The sequence below is a fragment of the Bubalus bubalis genome, chromosome 2, assembly GCF_019923935.1.
Source record: "Bubalus bubalis isolate 160015118507 breed Murrah chromosome 2, NDDB_SH_1, whole genome shotgun sequence".
Taxonomy (NCBI): domain Eukaryota; kingdom Metazoa; phylum Chordata; class Mammalia; order Artiodactyla; family Bovidae; genus Bubalus; species Bubalus bubalis.
In genome coordinates, this window is record NC_059158.1 from 154,683,400 (window position 1) to 154,699,466 (window position 16,067).

The following is a 16,067-nucleotide window of genomic DNA, read 5'->3' on the forward strand; positions in this document are numbered from 1 at the left end:
AGAAGACTTCAACCTTCCAAAAGGGCAAGAACACCTCTACATAACTGAGTAGGACAAAAGAAAAAGGTGGGGGGGGGGGGGAGTCTAGATGGGACCTGTGCCTCAAGGAGGGAGCTGTGAAAGAGGAAAGATTCCTGAATGCTGGGACTCACCTGATGGCAGATGAGCCTGGCTGGAGGGAGAGCTTTGGAGCCTTGGGGGAGAGCGAAGCAACCTTTATGCACAAGCTAAAACAGTAATCCCACTCATGGGCATATGTCCAGAGAAAGCTGATTTGTTAAGATGCATGCACCCCAGTATTTGTTGCAGCACTATTTACAATTGCCAGGACATGGAAGCAACCAGAGGAATGGTTAAAGAAGATGGGGTATATGTTTACAATGGAATATTACTCAGACATTAAAAAAAAATGAAATAATGCCATTTGTAGCAACATAAATGGACCTAGATATTATCATACTAAGTGAAGTTAAGTCAGATAAAGCCAAATATCAAATGATGTCACTTATATGTGAAGTATTAAAAAAAATGATACAAATGAATTTAACAGAAACAGTCCCACAGACTTTGAAAACAAACATGGCTAACAAAAGGGGGGAAATCAGGAAGGGGCTGAATTAGGAGTTTTGAATTAACATATATACACCACTATATAAAAATAAATATTCAAGAAAGACATACTGTATAGCACAGGGAACTTTATTCAATATTCTGTAATAACCTATTCAGGAAAAGAACCTAAAAAAGAATGGATACATGTACATTTATAACTGAATAACTATACACCTGAAACATGGGCTATATTGGCTATATTCCAATATAAAATTGGCTAAATTGGCTATATTCCAATATAAAATAAAAATTAAAGAATTAATTGATGTGTGTGAAGAATGACTTCTTAAGACCATTGATGTTTAATGTTCAGAGTTTAACAGTATTAAAATGAACCCCATAATTCTTTTCTTCAGTTTTAAGCATTAAATTTGTGTCTATAAGGAAACTCAGTGGCATTAACAGAGAAGCCCCAAATGTCACACTTATCTGAATTGTAATTTAAGAAAGAAATTTTAAAGTCAGTAAAAAGAAGCAAGGAGATCAAACCAGTCCCATCTTCAGGGAGATCAACCATGAATATTCACTGGAAGGACTGATACTGAAGCTGAAGCTCCAGTATTTTGGTCATCTGATACAAACAGACGACTCCTTGGAAACGTCTCTGATTCAGGGAAAGATTGAGGACAGAAGGAGAAGAGGGTGTCAGAGGGTGAGATGGCTGGATGGCATCACTGATGCAATGAACATTAACTTGGGTAAACTCCGGGAGATGGTGACAGACAAGGAGGCCTGGTGTTTTGTAGTCTATGGGGTAGCAAGGAGTAGGACACGACTGGGCGACTGAACAACAACAAGAAAAGAAGCAAGAGTTTTTAAATAATAAATGTTTCAATTAAAATCCCAACTTTACCTTCTCTGAATCTCATTCTTCATTAGCTAAAAAGGGAGACTATCTACCTGTTAAGATTGAGTGCAGGACATGTGAGGTAACCGGTGGTGCTCTTGGTGCTCAATAAACAATGGCTACTATGAATTCATTCTAGCAGACCTGAAAGACAAACTCATCTCTTTTCTTTTCAAAAAATATTGTATATTTATTTCATATCACAACTCCTCTTACATCAAGCATATGTTGACTATTGATTATGCCATTATAATTAATGTCAAAAATATTGTAGTAGGTAATATGCAGATTTCCTAAACTTAAGTAGAATTTGTCTAGGTTAAGAGATGAGTGGTAAAAGATTAAGGTAACTCTTGGGTATTTTTGGTATTTACTCTTAAATTGAATTTTCACGTTTGTATCTAAAATCAAAAGGCTTCCCTGGTGGCTCAGACCGTAAGGAATCTGCCTGCAATACAGGAGACCTGGGTTCCATATCTGGGTTGGGAAGATCCCCTGGAGGAGAGCATGGCAACCCACTCCAGAATTCTTGCCTGAAGAATCCCCATAGAATCTTTTGGGGCTTCCCTGGTGGCTCAGACAGTAAGGAGTCTGCCAGTAGTTTTTAAAAATGCCAACATTTTACTAATATTTGCACATTTTGTTAATATGCAATGAGTTTCAATTTTTGTTGATTTGCCCAAAGTGATTCCATATACCCAGATACAGTGCTACCACTTGATTTCCATGGGCTATTAGAGTTTATATACATCAAGAGATTCAAAGATTAAAGTTTTTATACCAAATCCAATTGAGACTGCTTTGCTCAAGATATTATTAAACCTGTATTTTTTTTTCAAAAATTTTCTTTCTAAAACAGAGTATAAAGAAGCTCTATACTGTTAAGTATATTTAGTATTAAAATTTGAAAGAAATACTAATTTTTTTAAGATCTATTGGCTCATTTATTGGCTTTGAGTGAAGGCAAAATTAGCCAGAAGAAGTTAGCAAATTAATCCAAAGGAGTAAAATGAATAGCAATACAAGTTATCCTCATTCAAACTCAATGGTCAGCAAAGAAGATAGTGATTTAACTGACAAGAAATTATTCTGAATTATTGATACATCTATAAATAAATATTAAGTTTTTCAGAGATGTGTGGGTCAGAAGATAGTCATAATCATTCATTATTGATATCTACTGATTTACATAAAAGAAAAAACACTTAGAAAATTATTTCAATCTTCTCCCTGGACTGCCTACTTTCTCCCTCTTTGGTAAAAGTCTGGGCATCCTGATAACATAAATGTTAATCAAAAAAAGAGCAAGTCATTTTTTACATAATACATGTTGAAATATTTATATTTTTAAATATCTTTATTTTTAGATCATTGTTGATAAACTATAATGCTAAGTATTTTAATCATATACTGTACAGTTCAAGTTCAGTCGCTCAGTCATGTCTGACTCTTTGCGACCCCATGAATTGCAGCACGCCAGGCCTCCCTGTCCATCACCAACTCCCGGAGTTCACTCAGACTCACATCCATCAAGTCAGTGATGCCATCCAGCCATCTCATCCTCTGTCGTCCCCTTCTCCTCCTGCCCCCAATCCCTCCCAGCATCAGGGTCTTTTCCAATGAGTCAACTCTTCGCATCAGGTAGCCAAAGTATTGGAGTTTCAGCTTTAGCATCAGTCCTTCCAATGAACACCCAGGACTGATCTCCTGTAGGATGGACTGGTTGGATCTCCTTGCAGTCCAAGGGACTCTCAAGAGTCTTCTCCAACACCACAGTTCAAAAGCATCAATTCTTCGGTGCTCAGCTTTCTTTACAGTCAATTCTCACATCCATACACAACCACTGGAAAAACCATAGCCTTGACTCAATGGACCTTTGTTGGCAAAGTAATGTATCTGCTTTTTAATATTCTATCTAGGTTGGTCATAACTTTCCTTCCAAGGAGTAAGCGTCTTTTAATTTCATGACTGCAATCACCATCTGCAGTGATTTTGGAGCCCAGAAAAATAAAGTCTGACACTGTTATACTGTACACCATGTGATATTTGTGAAATGTGTGCATTTATAATTTAGTATAATCATTCTTATATACCATGCTAAATGACATTTTAAATAGTCTATTTACTCAGGAATTGCATATTAGGAGTCAATGTTTTATTAAAATTTATAATGATTAAGTATTTTGTTAAAATGTTATAAAATTTTAAAATAGAAATAATTTTTTCACATTTTTAAAAAGACATATTCAACATGAACATTGTTAGTACAAGTTTTCATAAATCCTCATGTACTATTTAAAGTTTCATATCTATTGTATTTTAATTCCACTGACCAAGTTTGATATAGCTAAATCTTCTATCTTTCCTAAATTTTCATTAAGACTGTGACGTTGGTATGACAAATGATTCATCTTGTAGTTTATTTTTTATTGCCAGTCATCAGGATGTTTAGAAAGATAACTGTGCACATGTTTCTAAATACTTTCTAGAGATGTTACCAGTAGTCTGGGATTTTTTTTCTTTTGAGAGTACCACCCATCTCTCTCACACCAGTAGATACTAATGTAGTAATTGATACATCCTGATTAGTAATTGACACATCCTGGTAAGTAATTTTGAAAATCTTCTAACCTAGAAGCAATTACAGAGAAGGCAATGGCAACCCACTCCAGTACTCTTGCCTGGAAAGTCCCATGGATGGAGGAACCTGGTAGGCTGCAGTCCATGGAGTTGCACAGAGTCGGACACGACTGAAACGACTTAGCAGCAGCAGAAGCAGTTAAGCATCCCAATTCCCAGTAAAACTAATTTTGATGTCAGACATTCTGTGCCATGTAATAATCCAATATACTTCATAGAGGTGATCAGATCAGATCAGATCAGTCGCTCAGTCATGTCCGACTCTTTGCAACCCCATGAACCCCAGCACGCCAGGCCTCCCTGTCCATCACCAACTCCCGGAGTTCACTGAGACTCACGTCCATTGAGTCAGTGATGCCATCCAGCCATCTCATCCTCTGTCGTCCCCTTCTCCTCCTGCCCCCAATCCCTCCCAGCATCAGAGTCTTTTCCAATGAGTCAACTTTTCGCATGAGGTGGCCAAAATATTGGAGTTTCAGCTTTAGCATCATTCCTTCCAAAGAAATCCCAGGACTGATCTCCTTCAGAATGGACTGGTTGGATCTCCTTGCAGTCCAAGGGACTCTCAAGAGTCTTCTCCAACACCACAGTTCAAAAGCATCAATTCTTCGGCGCTCAGCCTCTTCACAGTCCAATTCTCACATCCATACATGACCACAGGAAAAACCATAGCCTTGACTAGATGAACCTTTGTTGGCAAAGTAATGTTTCTGCTTTTGAATATGCTATCTAGGTTGGTCATAACTTTCCTTCCAAGGAGTGTCTTTTAATTTCATGGCTGCAGTCACCATCTGTAGTGATTTTGGAGCCCAGAAATATAAAGTCTGACACTGTTTCCATTGTTTCCCCATCTATTTCCCATGAAGTGGTGGGACTGGATGCCATGATCTTCATTTTCTGAATGTTGAGCTTTAAGCCAACTTTTTCACTCTCCACTTTCACTTTCATCAAGAGGCTTTTGAGTTCCTCTTCACTTTCTGCCATAAGGGTGGTGTCATCTGCATATCTGAGGTTATTGAGGTTTCTCCCGGCAATCTTGATTCCAGTTTGTGTAACATGATGTTAAACAGATAGATGGATACACACAATCTTACAGTCTTTTGAAAATGAGTTCAAGTAAACCTGCAAACCTCACCATGACCTTGCTGACTCAAATCTGTTCAAGAAAAGACACCTTTTTTAAATACCTGCAGCATGGTATTGTTGAATTATATTATGAAATAATATTCCTGTCATCAAATTCCAATATCATTATTTTCTCTATTTTATTGATCAAATTTTCAGAAATTACTAATAACTTTTACAAATATTTTCAATTATAATTTTTAGAGATTTGACTCCAACAAAATGTTTAAAAGCTAAATTCTTTCCCTTTTCTTTAGGGGCTTTGATTCTGCTTGGTTTTCTTTGCAAAAATAGAAAATGATATTTACCACCTACCTTGTTATTATATGAAGATGAGACAAAGAAAGTCATTTGATTCTTAGGAAAGTCACAAACAACTGTCTATAGTGTAAGGCTGAAAGTGGAATCCGTATGTAACGTCTCAGTCAGCAAAGACTTGGTGGAAAGGGCTTTGTAATAAATATTCATGTCTGCTGCTTTGGACACTCGAATCCGTCCTAAGGATCTTTGCTGTGTCAGGCTTTGTTCTAGATGAAGAAGCCCAGTAGATACAAAGGCCATATCTTGCAAATAGGCCGTATTTATCATGGTCAATTTTACCATGTTTTAGAGACTATTCATGGCAATTTGGGTTATAATATGTGATTAAATATTTCACAGTGACCTTTATGGCAATATCATTATAGAATTTTTAACATGGAATGGTAAAGCTCTACTTTTACAGTATATCACCTACTTAACATTGGTCAAGAAGGTGTCCCTGATAACAATGCTGTGCTAGATATGACAAACCGAATGACTGAAAAAACCAGACTCTGTATTCAAAGTGCCGGTGACTAAGTGTGAGCTCCCTCCAATACCTATGGTGTCATCTTAAGCAAGTTATTTAGCCTTTCCAAACCTCTTTTTCTTCACCTATATAGGAGTTATTATTTTCTTTATCATTAGATATTGTAAGATTATCTGGAATTATAGATAGTAATTAAATTTACTAAATCTAGTGTACAACATGTTGAAAGAGTTTAATGAATTTTAAATGTCATTACTGGAATGATAATATATACCTTCTAAGTATGGTTACATAATCCCATGGACAGTACTAATATCACTTATTTAACCCATACACTGAGCTTATGTAGACATATTTTATTGCTTTTACTTACTTCCAAAATCCCTGATAGTTTGTGGCAGGATTTCTTTAATAAAAGTTTTAGTTGCAATTGTATATGGATATATTTTTCATTTTAAGGAAATTATTCGCTCACCAATATATGGTATAAAAATTATGAGAATATTCTGTGCTATATTTAGCTCTTTTATGATACAAAATTTTAGTTTAACAGAATTTTAAATTAGATTAAAAATGCTAAGACATCTTTGAAATGGGGGTATTTATTTTCACTTCAACTCCAAATAAAAGTTTGTTGGACTAATGAGTATCACAATTTTTAAAGTATAAATGCATATTATTATAGTTTTAAGCAGTGATGTAATATAATAAACAAATTTTAGTATAATAAACAAATTTAAGTATAACAAATGTTAAGTATAAATTATCCACTGTGTGTATATATTTATGTATGTATTAGTGTATATATTTATATCTTTGCCATAGATAGTTTTGAATCCTATTTTTAAAACTTTTCCAGAGATAATTCACTTGAAAAGAAAGGTTTATTGTTTACTTGCTTTCAATCTCATCTTCTCAAAATTATTTATTAATTCCAAATAGAAGGAGACTAGCAGGGCATTTTATGACCTTTACATATAAAATAGAGAGATCATTTAAAAATTTTTAAATCTACTCATTGGCATATCTTAATTGTGGCTGGGATTATTTCCTATACAACCAGGAGTCAGTTCAGATTTGTTGACTGACATCTAACATGAGTCTGAATTACAGCTGAAACAAAACTGTATATTTTGTTGCTTGTAAACTGTTACTGCTTGAAATAAAACTTTGATTTTCTTTCTCTCTCCCTTCCTCTCTCCCCCTCTCTCTGTCAGGTCGAGTTTTAGCTCAGGCAAGTGGCAATGGGGTTATCCATTTGCTAGATCTGAAATCTGGGCAGATTCACAAACTGATGGGCCATGAGAGTGAGGCTCACACGGTCATATTTTCTCGTGACGGAGAGACTCTGTTTTCTGGAGGCTCTGATGGCACTGTTCGAATGTGGTCTTGACGGTCAGTGTATCCCACTGCGAAGGGTATTCCCTTTAAGGCTTGAAAATGCCTCATATTGTCCCAAACCAGTAAATAGCTGGTTAAATGTGTCAGCAGGTAACATTTACAATTTGCTTTAAAACTTGCTTTGGACATAAATGTTAGTCATACTGTTACCAATAAAAAATAATAACTTTCTGCGCATTTATTTGTGTCTTTTCTTTTTTTCCCTCCTTTTGATAAGAATTCCGAAACAGAGCATCTTTGCTAGTGGTTTGGAAGAAACAGTTTTACAATGACGCCTAATGACAGACTAGATGAATTACAGGAGATTGATTTTGAATGTTAGAAAACAAACTGCAGGAGAACCAGGCTACTTAAAAAAAAAAAGAAGAAGAAGAAGAAGAATCAAGTCTAAACTGAAAGAAGATCTTAAGTGTAATTATGTATAGCACCGGGAAAGGCTTTCTACAAGCAAAGGGTCAAATAGAATTTGGGAGCAAACGTTTTCACAAATTCTTTAACAATGATTGTGCTTTATCTGTTAATAATAATCAGAGACTGCAGGTGGCTTAAATCTAAATGCAAAGCTCTTCAGAACTTTCATCTCTGCAGCCCATGCAAGAATGCACTGGATATAGTTACAATGTTTTTTATTTAATTATTTAATTAGTGTTTTATTGTAATTTCAATGCAAGTAAGTATCTCGCACGCACGTAAAATGCCTTTTCCCCCTCCTAACGCACGCATCCACAGTATAAAATGCGACTGCTTAGAGAATGCTCTAGTCTGATCTCAAGGAGCAGCTCGGGATTTCGACCTAGCTGGGCTCAGAAGCCAGTTGTTGGCGCTGTCCGTGGTGCTGAGGAATTCCCGGCTGCCGGCAGAATGAGCTCCAAATCAGCAGTCTACAAACTGCTCTCAGTGATGCAGAAACCCAGCTAAAGTTGCTCCTTTCCTTCACGTCCACAGTTAGTATTTTCTGGTGTGTAAGAGGGGATTCAAGCAACATATTGTGGATGATGCTGATGCTATTGCCGGCGGAGTGGGCTTTTGGCTACAGCATGCTGTTGCTGATTTTGATCCTCAGAGCCTAGCCAAATCACCTCTACTGCTGTATCAAACACTGTGTAAGTGAACTCATGTGTGGAGGAGGCATAATCAGCTGGGAAATTTCATAGAAGGATCTGGGAAAAGGCTAAAAATAAGTTCAACATGATTCTGCTCCTGGGGTCTGGATTGCTACAGGACCAGCATTGCTTCTTGCTTTGAATTCTGAAGACAGGTCCAAAGCATATTTCTTATGTGTGTGTGCTGTGTTTCTCTCTGGAAGGGCGGGAGACTGCTTCTTGACTGTGTTTTGAAATGGGAGGTAGAATGGATTGCCTTTAATTCAAGCCTGAAAAATGTATTCTTTGGATAATTAAAGAGAAACTGCTTTCCTAACACAAACGTGATCTTTTAGTTCGTATTGGTCTGTGACCCCCACCACCACCATTTAACCTCCAGAGTGATTAGGTAAGTGTATCTTATGACATGAGTTATGTTTGTTTTCTCAAAGAAATAGATGCAGTCATTTTAAATCATATGTAGCAATGTGGGGAGGGGGAAAGTTTAGCTGGGAAGTGATCCTCAGTTTAGCAGTGTTTACTTACTTATTAAAGATCTTCAGATAAACATTTTGATTTCTCTAATATTTCTTCTCTTAAATAAATATTAAATTGCACGAGAGTAGCACAGTTAGGAAGAATGTTTTTTAAAAATAATAAGTTTCTTGTATTGAAGAGAAGACGTTTTTTCCATGCACATTTTAGAATATATTTCATATTTAAAAAGCATGTTTAATGTTTATATAAAGTGAGTATGACATCCCTATATTACCTTTGAGCTTGCATTTACCCTAACCTGACACATTAATGCCTACCTGTAGCTTGCAAAGAGATCATTTTCTGTCTGTGTCCTTTTGAAACAGAATGATCTGGGTATTTTATATGGCTTATCTTGCATGTATTGACAAGATACTACTAGAAAACTGTAAGAAAGCACAGTAGCTCCTTTTTCTTCTAAGATAAACTTTCTAAGTGTGTGGGAAATGTATAAATGCATGACTTAATTAGAAAATTATGATTTTTCAGAAGCTTGTATTATGTCTGTGGCCTCTGTAGTAATTTAAGAGAAAAAATGCTTTGTCAAAGGGAGCTTCCAGCTTCTCAAGTAGAATTATAGGTTTGCATTTTTTTGGTTCTGTCGTGACTCATTATTTTTGACATATTTTAAAAGAGATCCATCTCCTTTATCATCACATTCGCAGAAGGAATTCTAATATTAGAGAGTTTTTTTCTCTTGAAGGAAGGCATGAATATACTATCTTCCATTTTACTATTACCAGAATTTGCATATCTAACTTAAAATGCAACTATAATAGTTCTTGAAGTTTTCTAATGCCATCTTTATCTTACTTGAAATTATTATGTGCATATGTTAGACTAAAATAGATGGTTTATCACTGCTATTATAATCTGAAAATAAATGAATAGCCCTTGTAAAATGATCTGAAAATGTCCTATATACAATTTTAGCAATACTGGCATAAAGCCAGCAACATGTAAATAGACAAATGAATTACTTGACATTTTTCTTATCCAGTACTCCCTAAAGTCACAATTTCTCCAAGGCTTTGTATGAGTTAGTCACTCTAACCATTTAAATAAGAGCCCACTACCAACACTCCCCATCAAGTGCTAATACTAAGTGAAGTTTACAAGAGTCAGTAACACCAAAGTATATAAGGTACATTTTCTATGAATTGACAATGCCTTATTATTTTAGGAAACTTCAAACAGTTGTACATTGGCATTTTTGTGCAAATTGCCTAAATGCAAGTATCTTTGGCACGTCAAAAAGAGAGGTATATTTTTGAGAATATATGAATGCTATTTTACATTGAAGTAATTCAAGTATTATTTCTTACATGAATATTAGACTCAAGTTACTGTAAAAATAAATTACAGATACATCTTTCCTGCCCACTAGGAGCTTACTTCCTGAATAAAATAAAGGTGTGGACAATAATACAAATAAATTTATTTTTAACAAATCCTTTTCAATACATGGCATTTTATTTATTATGTAAAGTTTTCATTCTGTTACTCACTATGGAATACCTGTGCTATTTTCCTTCTTAACTATGTTTCAAAATCCAGATTCATATCCACCTAAACAAGTAAGCCACATTGAGACCACTATTGTTCTCCAATTATGGGCATAAAGAAGTAGGAAGGCCTTTGTACCAGCTTCATCCAATGATAATTTACATTCAACTGTTGGTTTTTTGTCTTTCTTTTAGAAGCTGCATGTTTTCTCACTAATCTCTGGAGTTTTCACACAGATGACTGTAACATATATACATTCTCACTCACTAGTTTAGTTTTGTCAGTGAACTCAAAGAGTGTGCATTCAGATATTCTTGAGTTAATTGTAACTATTAATACTAGTAAAATTGAGTCTCTGTAAAACCACTTCTTACAAGATAGACAAAGCTAGACCTTTGAAATTCAGAAGGTAAATTAAAGCTGAAATATCCAAGGTAAAAGAAGTTCATAAACAACAAATTTTAATGCATATATTGTCAAGGATCAACCCTCCAAACTTCATAATAAAGTGCAGATAGCTGCATGAACTTAGTCTATTTGAGGTCTTAGTAGCTTCCAAATTGGGTTTCCCAGGTGGCTCAGTGGTATAAAGAATCCGCCTGCAATGCGGAAGACTCAGGATCGATCCCTGGGTCAGGAAGATCCCCTAGAGAAGGAAATGGCAAACTGCTCCAGTATTCTCGCCTGGGAAATCCCATGGACTGAGGAGATTGGCAGGCTACAGTCCATGGGGCCACAAAGAGTCGGACATGACTTAGCAACTCAACAACAACAACAAAACTTCCAAATAGATCTCAAATAAACAGATCTCAAACATGTTAAAAGCATGGGTTTAAATGAACCTATATTCTATTTATATATGTCAAATCATTCTTTTTAAATATTTGTTTTCAGCTTGCCCCTCTTGTATTCTCATGGAAGGAGCTGAGTATATCTAATATTAGGAGAACATCCAGAAGCCGTTGAGGAGGGGGATGGCTCTTCATATTCATGAAGCTTGCATACTGTTATTGGTCATCCCCGGATTGGTCACCTCTGCTGCCATCAGTCATGAAGACTATCCTGCTGATGAAGGTGACCAGACCTCCAGTAACGACAACCTGATTTTTGATGACTATCGAGGGAAGGGGTGTGTGGATGACAGTGGCTTTGTATACAAGTTGGGAGAAAGATTTTTCCCAGGGCATTCCAACTGCCCGTGTGTCTGTGCTCTGGATGGACCTGTCTGTGACCAGCCAGAATGCCCTAAAATTCACCCAAAGTGTACTAAAGTGGAACACAATGGATGCTGTCCTGAGTGCAAAGAAGTCAAAAACTTTTGTGAATATCATGGGAAAAATTACAAGATCTTGGAGGAATTTAAGGTATGAGTTGCCCTCTCTACTCATTGAATACTAACATTTTACCACATACTTAGATCACGACATTAAAAGTACAGTTTAAAAAGCATATTTTTAAATTTCTCTTTGATTTCCAAAAATGTGACTCCAGTTAGCCTAAGGACCACTGTGGCGGTACAATAGGCAATTGATTTGTTGACCAATATCTGTAGGGTTTCACAAGAATTTTTTTTTTCCTTCAGAAATATTTGGAGCATGCTTACCATCTTTTATTTTTGCCCTTAAACATTTCATTGTGTTATTACAAAATATGTTTTCTGATGGAAACAATTTTGTTTAAAAACTATGTGTTTTTTAATGTTTAAATTTTGTGAGTTTCATGTGTGAGTGTGTGTGGCTTATTAGCCTGTATTTGGAGCCATTTAATTGTAGTCTAGAATTATCTGTTTCGTGTATGAAAATTCAAGTACTACAGAGACACACTTCTGAGCTGTGGTCTTTGTATTAAGAATATGCATTGGACTTACTTGTTATAGAACATTGTTCCCATTCTGTTCTCTTATCTTTAGATTTTTTTTTTTTTTGACATATAAGACCCCAGAGAAAATTGAATTTTTATCATAGTCCCTTGTAAAACGTAGTTTTTAAAAGAGGCTAATTTTACAGGCTTTCAGCCTCAATGGTAATTTTAGTCTTTTATGCTTGTGTCATGTGTCAAGTAACATGGACTTCATTTTTACCTCTTCTTTGAGCCTCTTTTTTCTAATGACTGGTTTTAATTAGGGTTTCATACAAGCCAGATCTGAACCCTTAAGGCATAAATTAATATATCAACATGTCCTCAAATGCAATGACAGTTTTGCCTTGTGGTTTCTGTCATACTGGCAGCTTGATATAAAGATTTTCATTTTACCTAACCAAGTTCTGTGACAACATGCTCAGAAATGTGTAGGCAAAAGAAGATATAGCTAGTTTTCAATGTGTTTATGTTTGAGAGAAGAATGTTCAATTATTAGCATTGATCCAATTTCCTTCTTTACAAGAGTCAAATGGTAGAAGAAGTCAATACATGGGAAAAGGTTTTAACAGATCATGATCAGAGTACTTCCTGTGTGTTGGCAATTCATTGCATTCAGTCTAAGTTTTGGGTTCAAACCAGATCTGATTTACCCAAGAAACCCAATAATTTTGACTAGTTTCTTTAGGACATGAGAGAAATTTCAGTGATAATTATCACATTCAACTTTCTTATATGTAAGTGTTATTCTAGACTTTTTCATGTATTATGATACTTTGCTGCACAATATTGAGAAGAGGCCTGAGAATCTAGTAAAATTACCATTATCGACATCAAATAATAGTTAAGAGTGTCATACATTTATCAATTCCTTTCTGATCTTTAATATATTGGACACATTTTGACATAGGGTAACAAAAGTAAATGCAAATACTTAACACATGACTGACTGTAGACATGGTTCTAGAATCAGGTTACTCTCCTGTAGTATGCGTTTTTATTTAGAGTAAAATAAAAAGACATTTTAAGATAGCTTAACCCAAGCAAAGTTGTATGCCAGATAAAATTTGAGATTATTAAATATTGACTACAAAATTAAATAAAAGAATAAAAGATACTGATTTTTTTGAACTTAGCTCAGCAGTAAAAATGCTGTAGTTTTCCCTGTTTTTGTTAAATTCTTATTCCAAAGATAAAAATCATTTTGCCATATCAAACAATAAAGATATATCAAGTTAATAATTCCTTCATTCTAATTATCTGTCCCTGCTATCATTAATATTTAATCTGTTAATATGCACAATGTTTTCCCTGACTTAGAATATCATTGATTTTAAATCAATGTGATTTTTAAAAAAGAAAACAGATACCACTTTTTCACAAGGATTTTAGTTTTAAGAGCTCTAGAGATTATCTAGATTAAATTAATAAGATTGGAAGAACTGAGACCAAACAAGTTTGATACTTGTCCAAAATTGTCAAGTTATTTAACCTTTTTCTAAATACACCCATTCTGACAATAAAGCCTATATCACTTCTCAAAGCACTTTGGCTCTAGAGGCAGAAAGACCTGGATTTATATCCAGATTCATCACTTAGATGTAAGATTTTGGAAGGAGTCCTTAAACTTTTGAGCCAGAGTAACATTCACTACAAAATGACCATCATAATAATTACTTCTGTTGAGAGGAGATATTGGAAAAAATCAGTGAAATAATTTATATGAAGTTAGGAATCTTGTAACAACTGGTACACAATAGATACTGAAATAAATGGTCCTTTCACTCTTTCTAAATCCCAGTGTCCAGGAATTTCCTCTGAGTTCTGCATTCTTTCATGTCTTCACCTATGTCTCATGATGGAAGCTTGACTTTAAAAGTCACCCAACTGAAAAAATTCCAACAGTTTTTTAAATTTTGTACTTATCTATGCAAACTATTATGCCTAAGTAAATACCAGCCATCTTGCTTCTCTTCTAATTTAGTTTCTTGTCTCTTGTAAGCTGATCTTTAAAGCTACATGCAACTTTCACGTAATAATCTTGGCATTATTAAGGAGCTTATATTGTGATATTCTTGTATGTTATACATTCATCTGATAAGCATTTGTTGGACTTTTTAGTAGACAAGATACTGTAGTTGTACTGTACATGCATTAGAGAGTAAAAGATCTAGAAGGGAACATCTCCATTCACAAGGAAGGCATGAACTAAGTTGGAGAGAGAAGTGGGGAAAAGGCTATATAAAGCATGTGATCGTGAAGGTCAACACCAAGGGGATTATGGTGCCAGAAACTTATCAACATGGTATGAGGTTTGGTCAGACAAATTGTCTTTTTCTTCAGGAAGGTCAAAGATGAGCATATTCTTAAAAAATTAAAATTTATCTAGGAAGATTAAAATTCCGCAGAGGAAACTGCTTAAGCAAAGTCAGATATTTGGATAAATAAAATCAGCAAGAAGAGGAGAAAGATGAGAATGACAGGGAACTGAATCTTACTAAAACGCTATTATCCAAAGAAAGAGGTAAACTTGAATAGTGTTTTCAGAACATGGAAAGAGGAACTCAAGTACTAGGCCAGAATAGATTCAGTCTAAAGAGTAACAAGGGACAAAATGCAGGTTGTTATACATAAAGTTGACCTAGTTAAATGTGTTTTTTTAAACAAGATTATTTTATAGCCAAGTATTTAATTGAATGGAAGTGAAGAGAGATTAATGGCTGGGAAAACAGGACTGTTGCAGAAAACAAAGAATGAGAAGACCAGCTTGTATAAAGACAAAAACATTCAGGGACAGTCTTGAAGATAAAAACCAAAATTCCCTAGTACAGTCTGGATTCTACTCACCAACTTCTTCAGGTTTATTAAACTCTCAGTGACTTCTCTTCCCTGTGTGCTTGCACATGCAGGCCCACACCTTTTTACCATTTATGCACATGTGTGTAAGTCCAACTAAACTGCTTCTGAACTCTGTTTAAATCTCATCTCAACTGCAAAGCCTCCTCTGACTGGCCTACTGCTGTATCCTGGGCTGCATCTCATACCATTATAACAAGGACAGTAGTCAGAGCCAGACACCATTAAGAGCTATGTGTATTACAGCACATTTCATGATAACACTATGAAATTATACTTTTATTAGCACTGTGTTACAGATAAGAAAACTGAAGCACCGAAATGTAAATAGCTTGCCCAATATCATACCTAACATAGAAGAACTAGGATTCAAATCCAGGCTTACTGGCTTCAGCATATAAACTCATTGCCACCATTTCTGTCACACTGCAATAATGTAAACTGAAAGGACTTCTCTCTCCCCCACTGGACAGTGAAACATTTAAGGCTGGGGACAATGTTTTCTTTTTGCTCCTTGGTCCCAACCCCAGCCCCATGTAAACCACAAAACAGGCATTTAATGTATTTTGGTGAACAAAATGAGTCAGGTTATAATTGAACAGACAATATAAAAAGTTAAAGTTCTTAAAATGCCTTTGTATCTGTTTATGTGTTGATCTCTCCATTTTAATTAGAGAAGCATTCAAACTTCAGGTAGAGTGTTCTCTGGGCCCCTACAGATTGCGTACACTGATCACAAAGCATGCATTTCCATCCTGCTTCTACTTTCTACTCTGTCTCCCCACCTCTTCCTAACCAATGCTCACCTTGGATT

General features: G+C 35.4%; 2 protein-coding genes across 2 annotated transcripts in view; both read left to right on the forward strand.

The window, feature by feature from the left end:
• SPAG16 (sperm associated antigen 16) overlaps positions 1 to 7,407 on the forward strand; it is a 1,086,909-nt gene extending 1,079,502 nt beyond the window's left edge. The window contains exon 15 of the mRNA XM_045162106.1: positions 7,232 to 7,407. Within this exon, the coding sequence (XP_045018041.1) occupies positions 7,232 to 7,407 (176 nt within the window). The remainder of the gene's footprint in view (positions 1 to 7,231) is intronic.
• Positions 7,408 to 8,447: 1,040 nt separating this feature from the next.
• On the forward strand, positions 8,448 to 11,910 carry VWC2L (von Willebrand factor C domain containing 2 like). Its single transcript, XM_044937769.2, has 2 exons — positions 8,448 to 8,906; positions 11,435 to 11,910. Exon 2 carries the CDS (start codon positions 11,515 to 11,517, stop codon positions 11,908 to 11,910), a length of 396 nt encoding a protein of 131 aa, XP_044793704.1. The 5' UTR covers positions 8,448 to 8,906; positions 11,435 to 11,514.
• The last annotated feature ends 4,157 nt before the right edge of the window (positions 11,911 to 16,067 follow it).

Excerpts from the sequence above, each read along its gene's own strand:
- VWC2L (XM_044937769.2), top strand. The coding sequence starts at position 11,515 with ATGGCTCTTCATATTCATGAAGCTTGCATACTGTTATTGGTCATCCCC.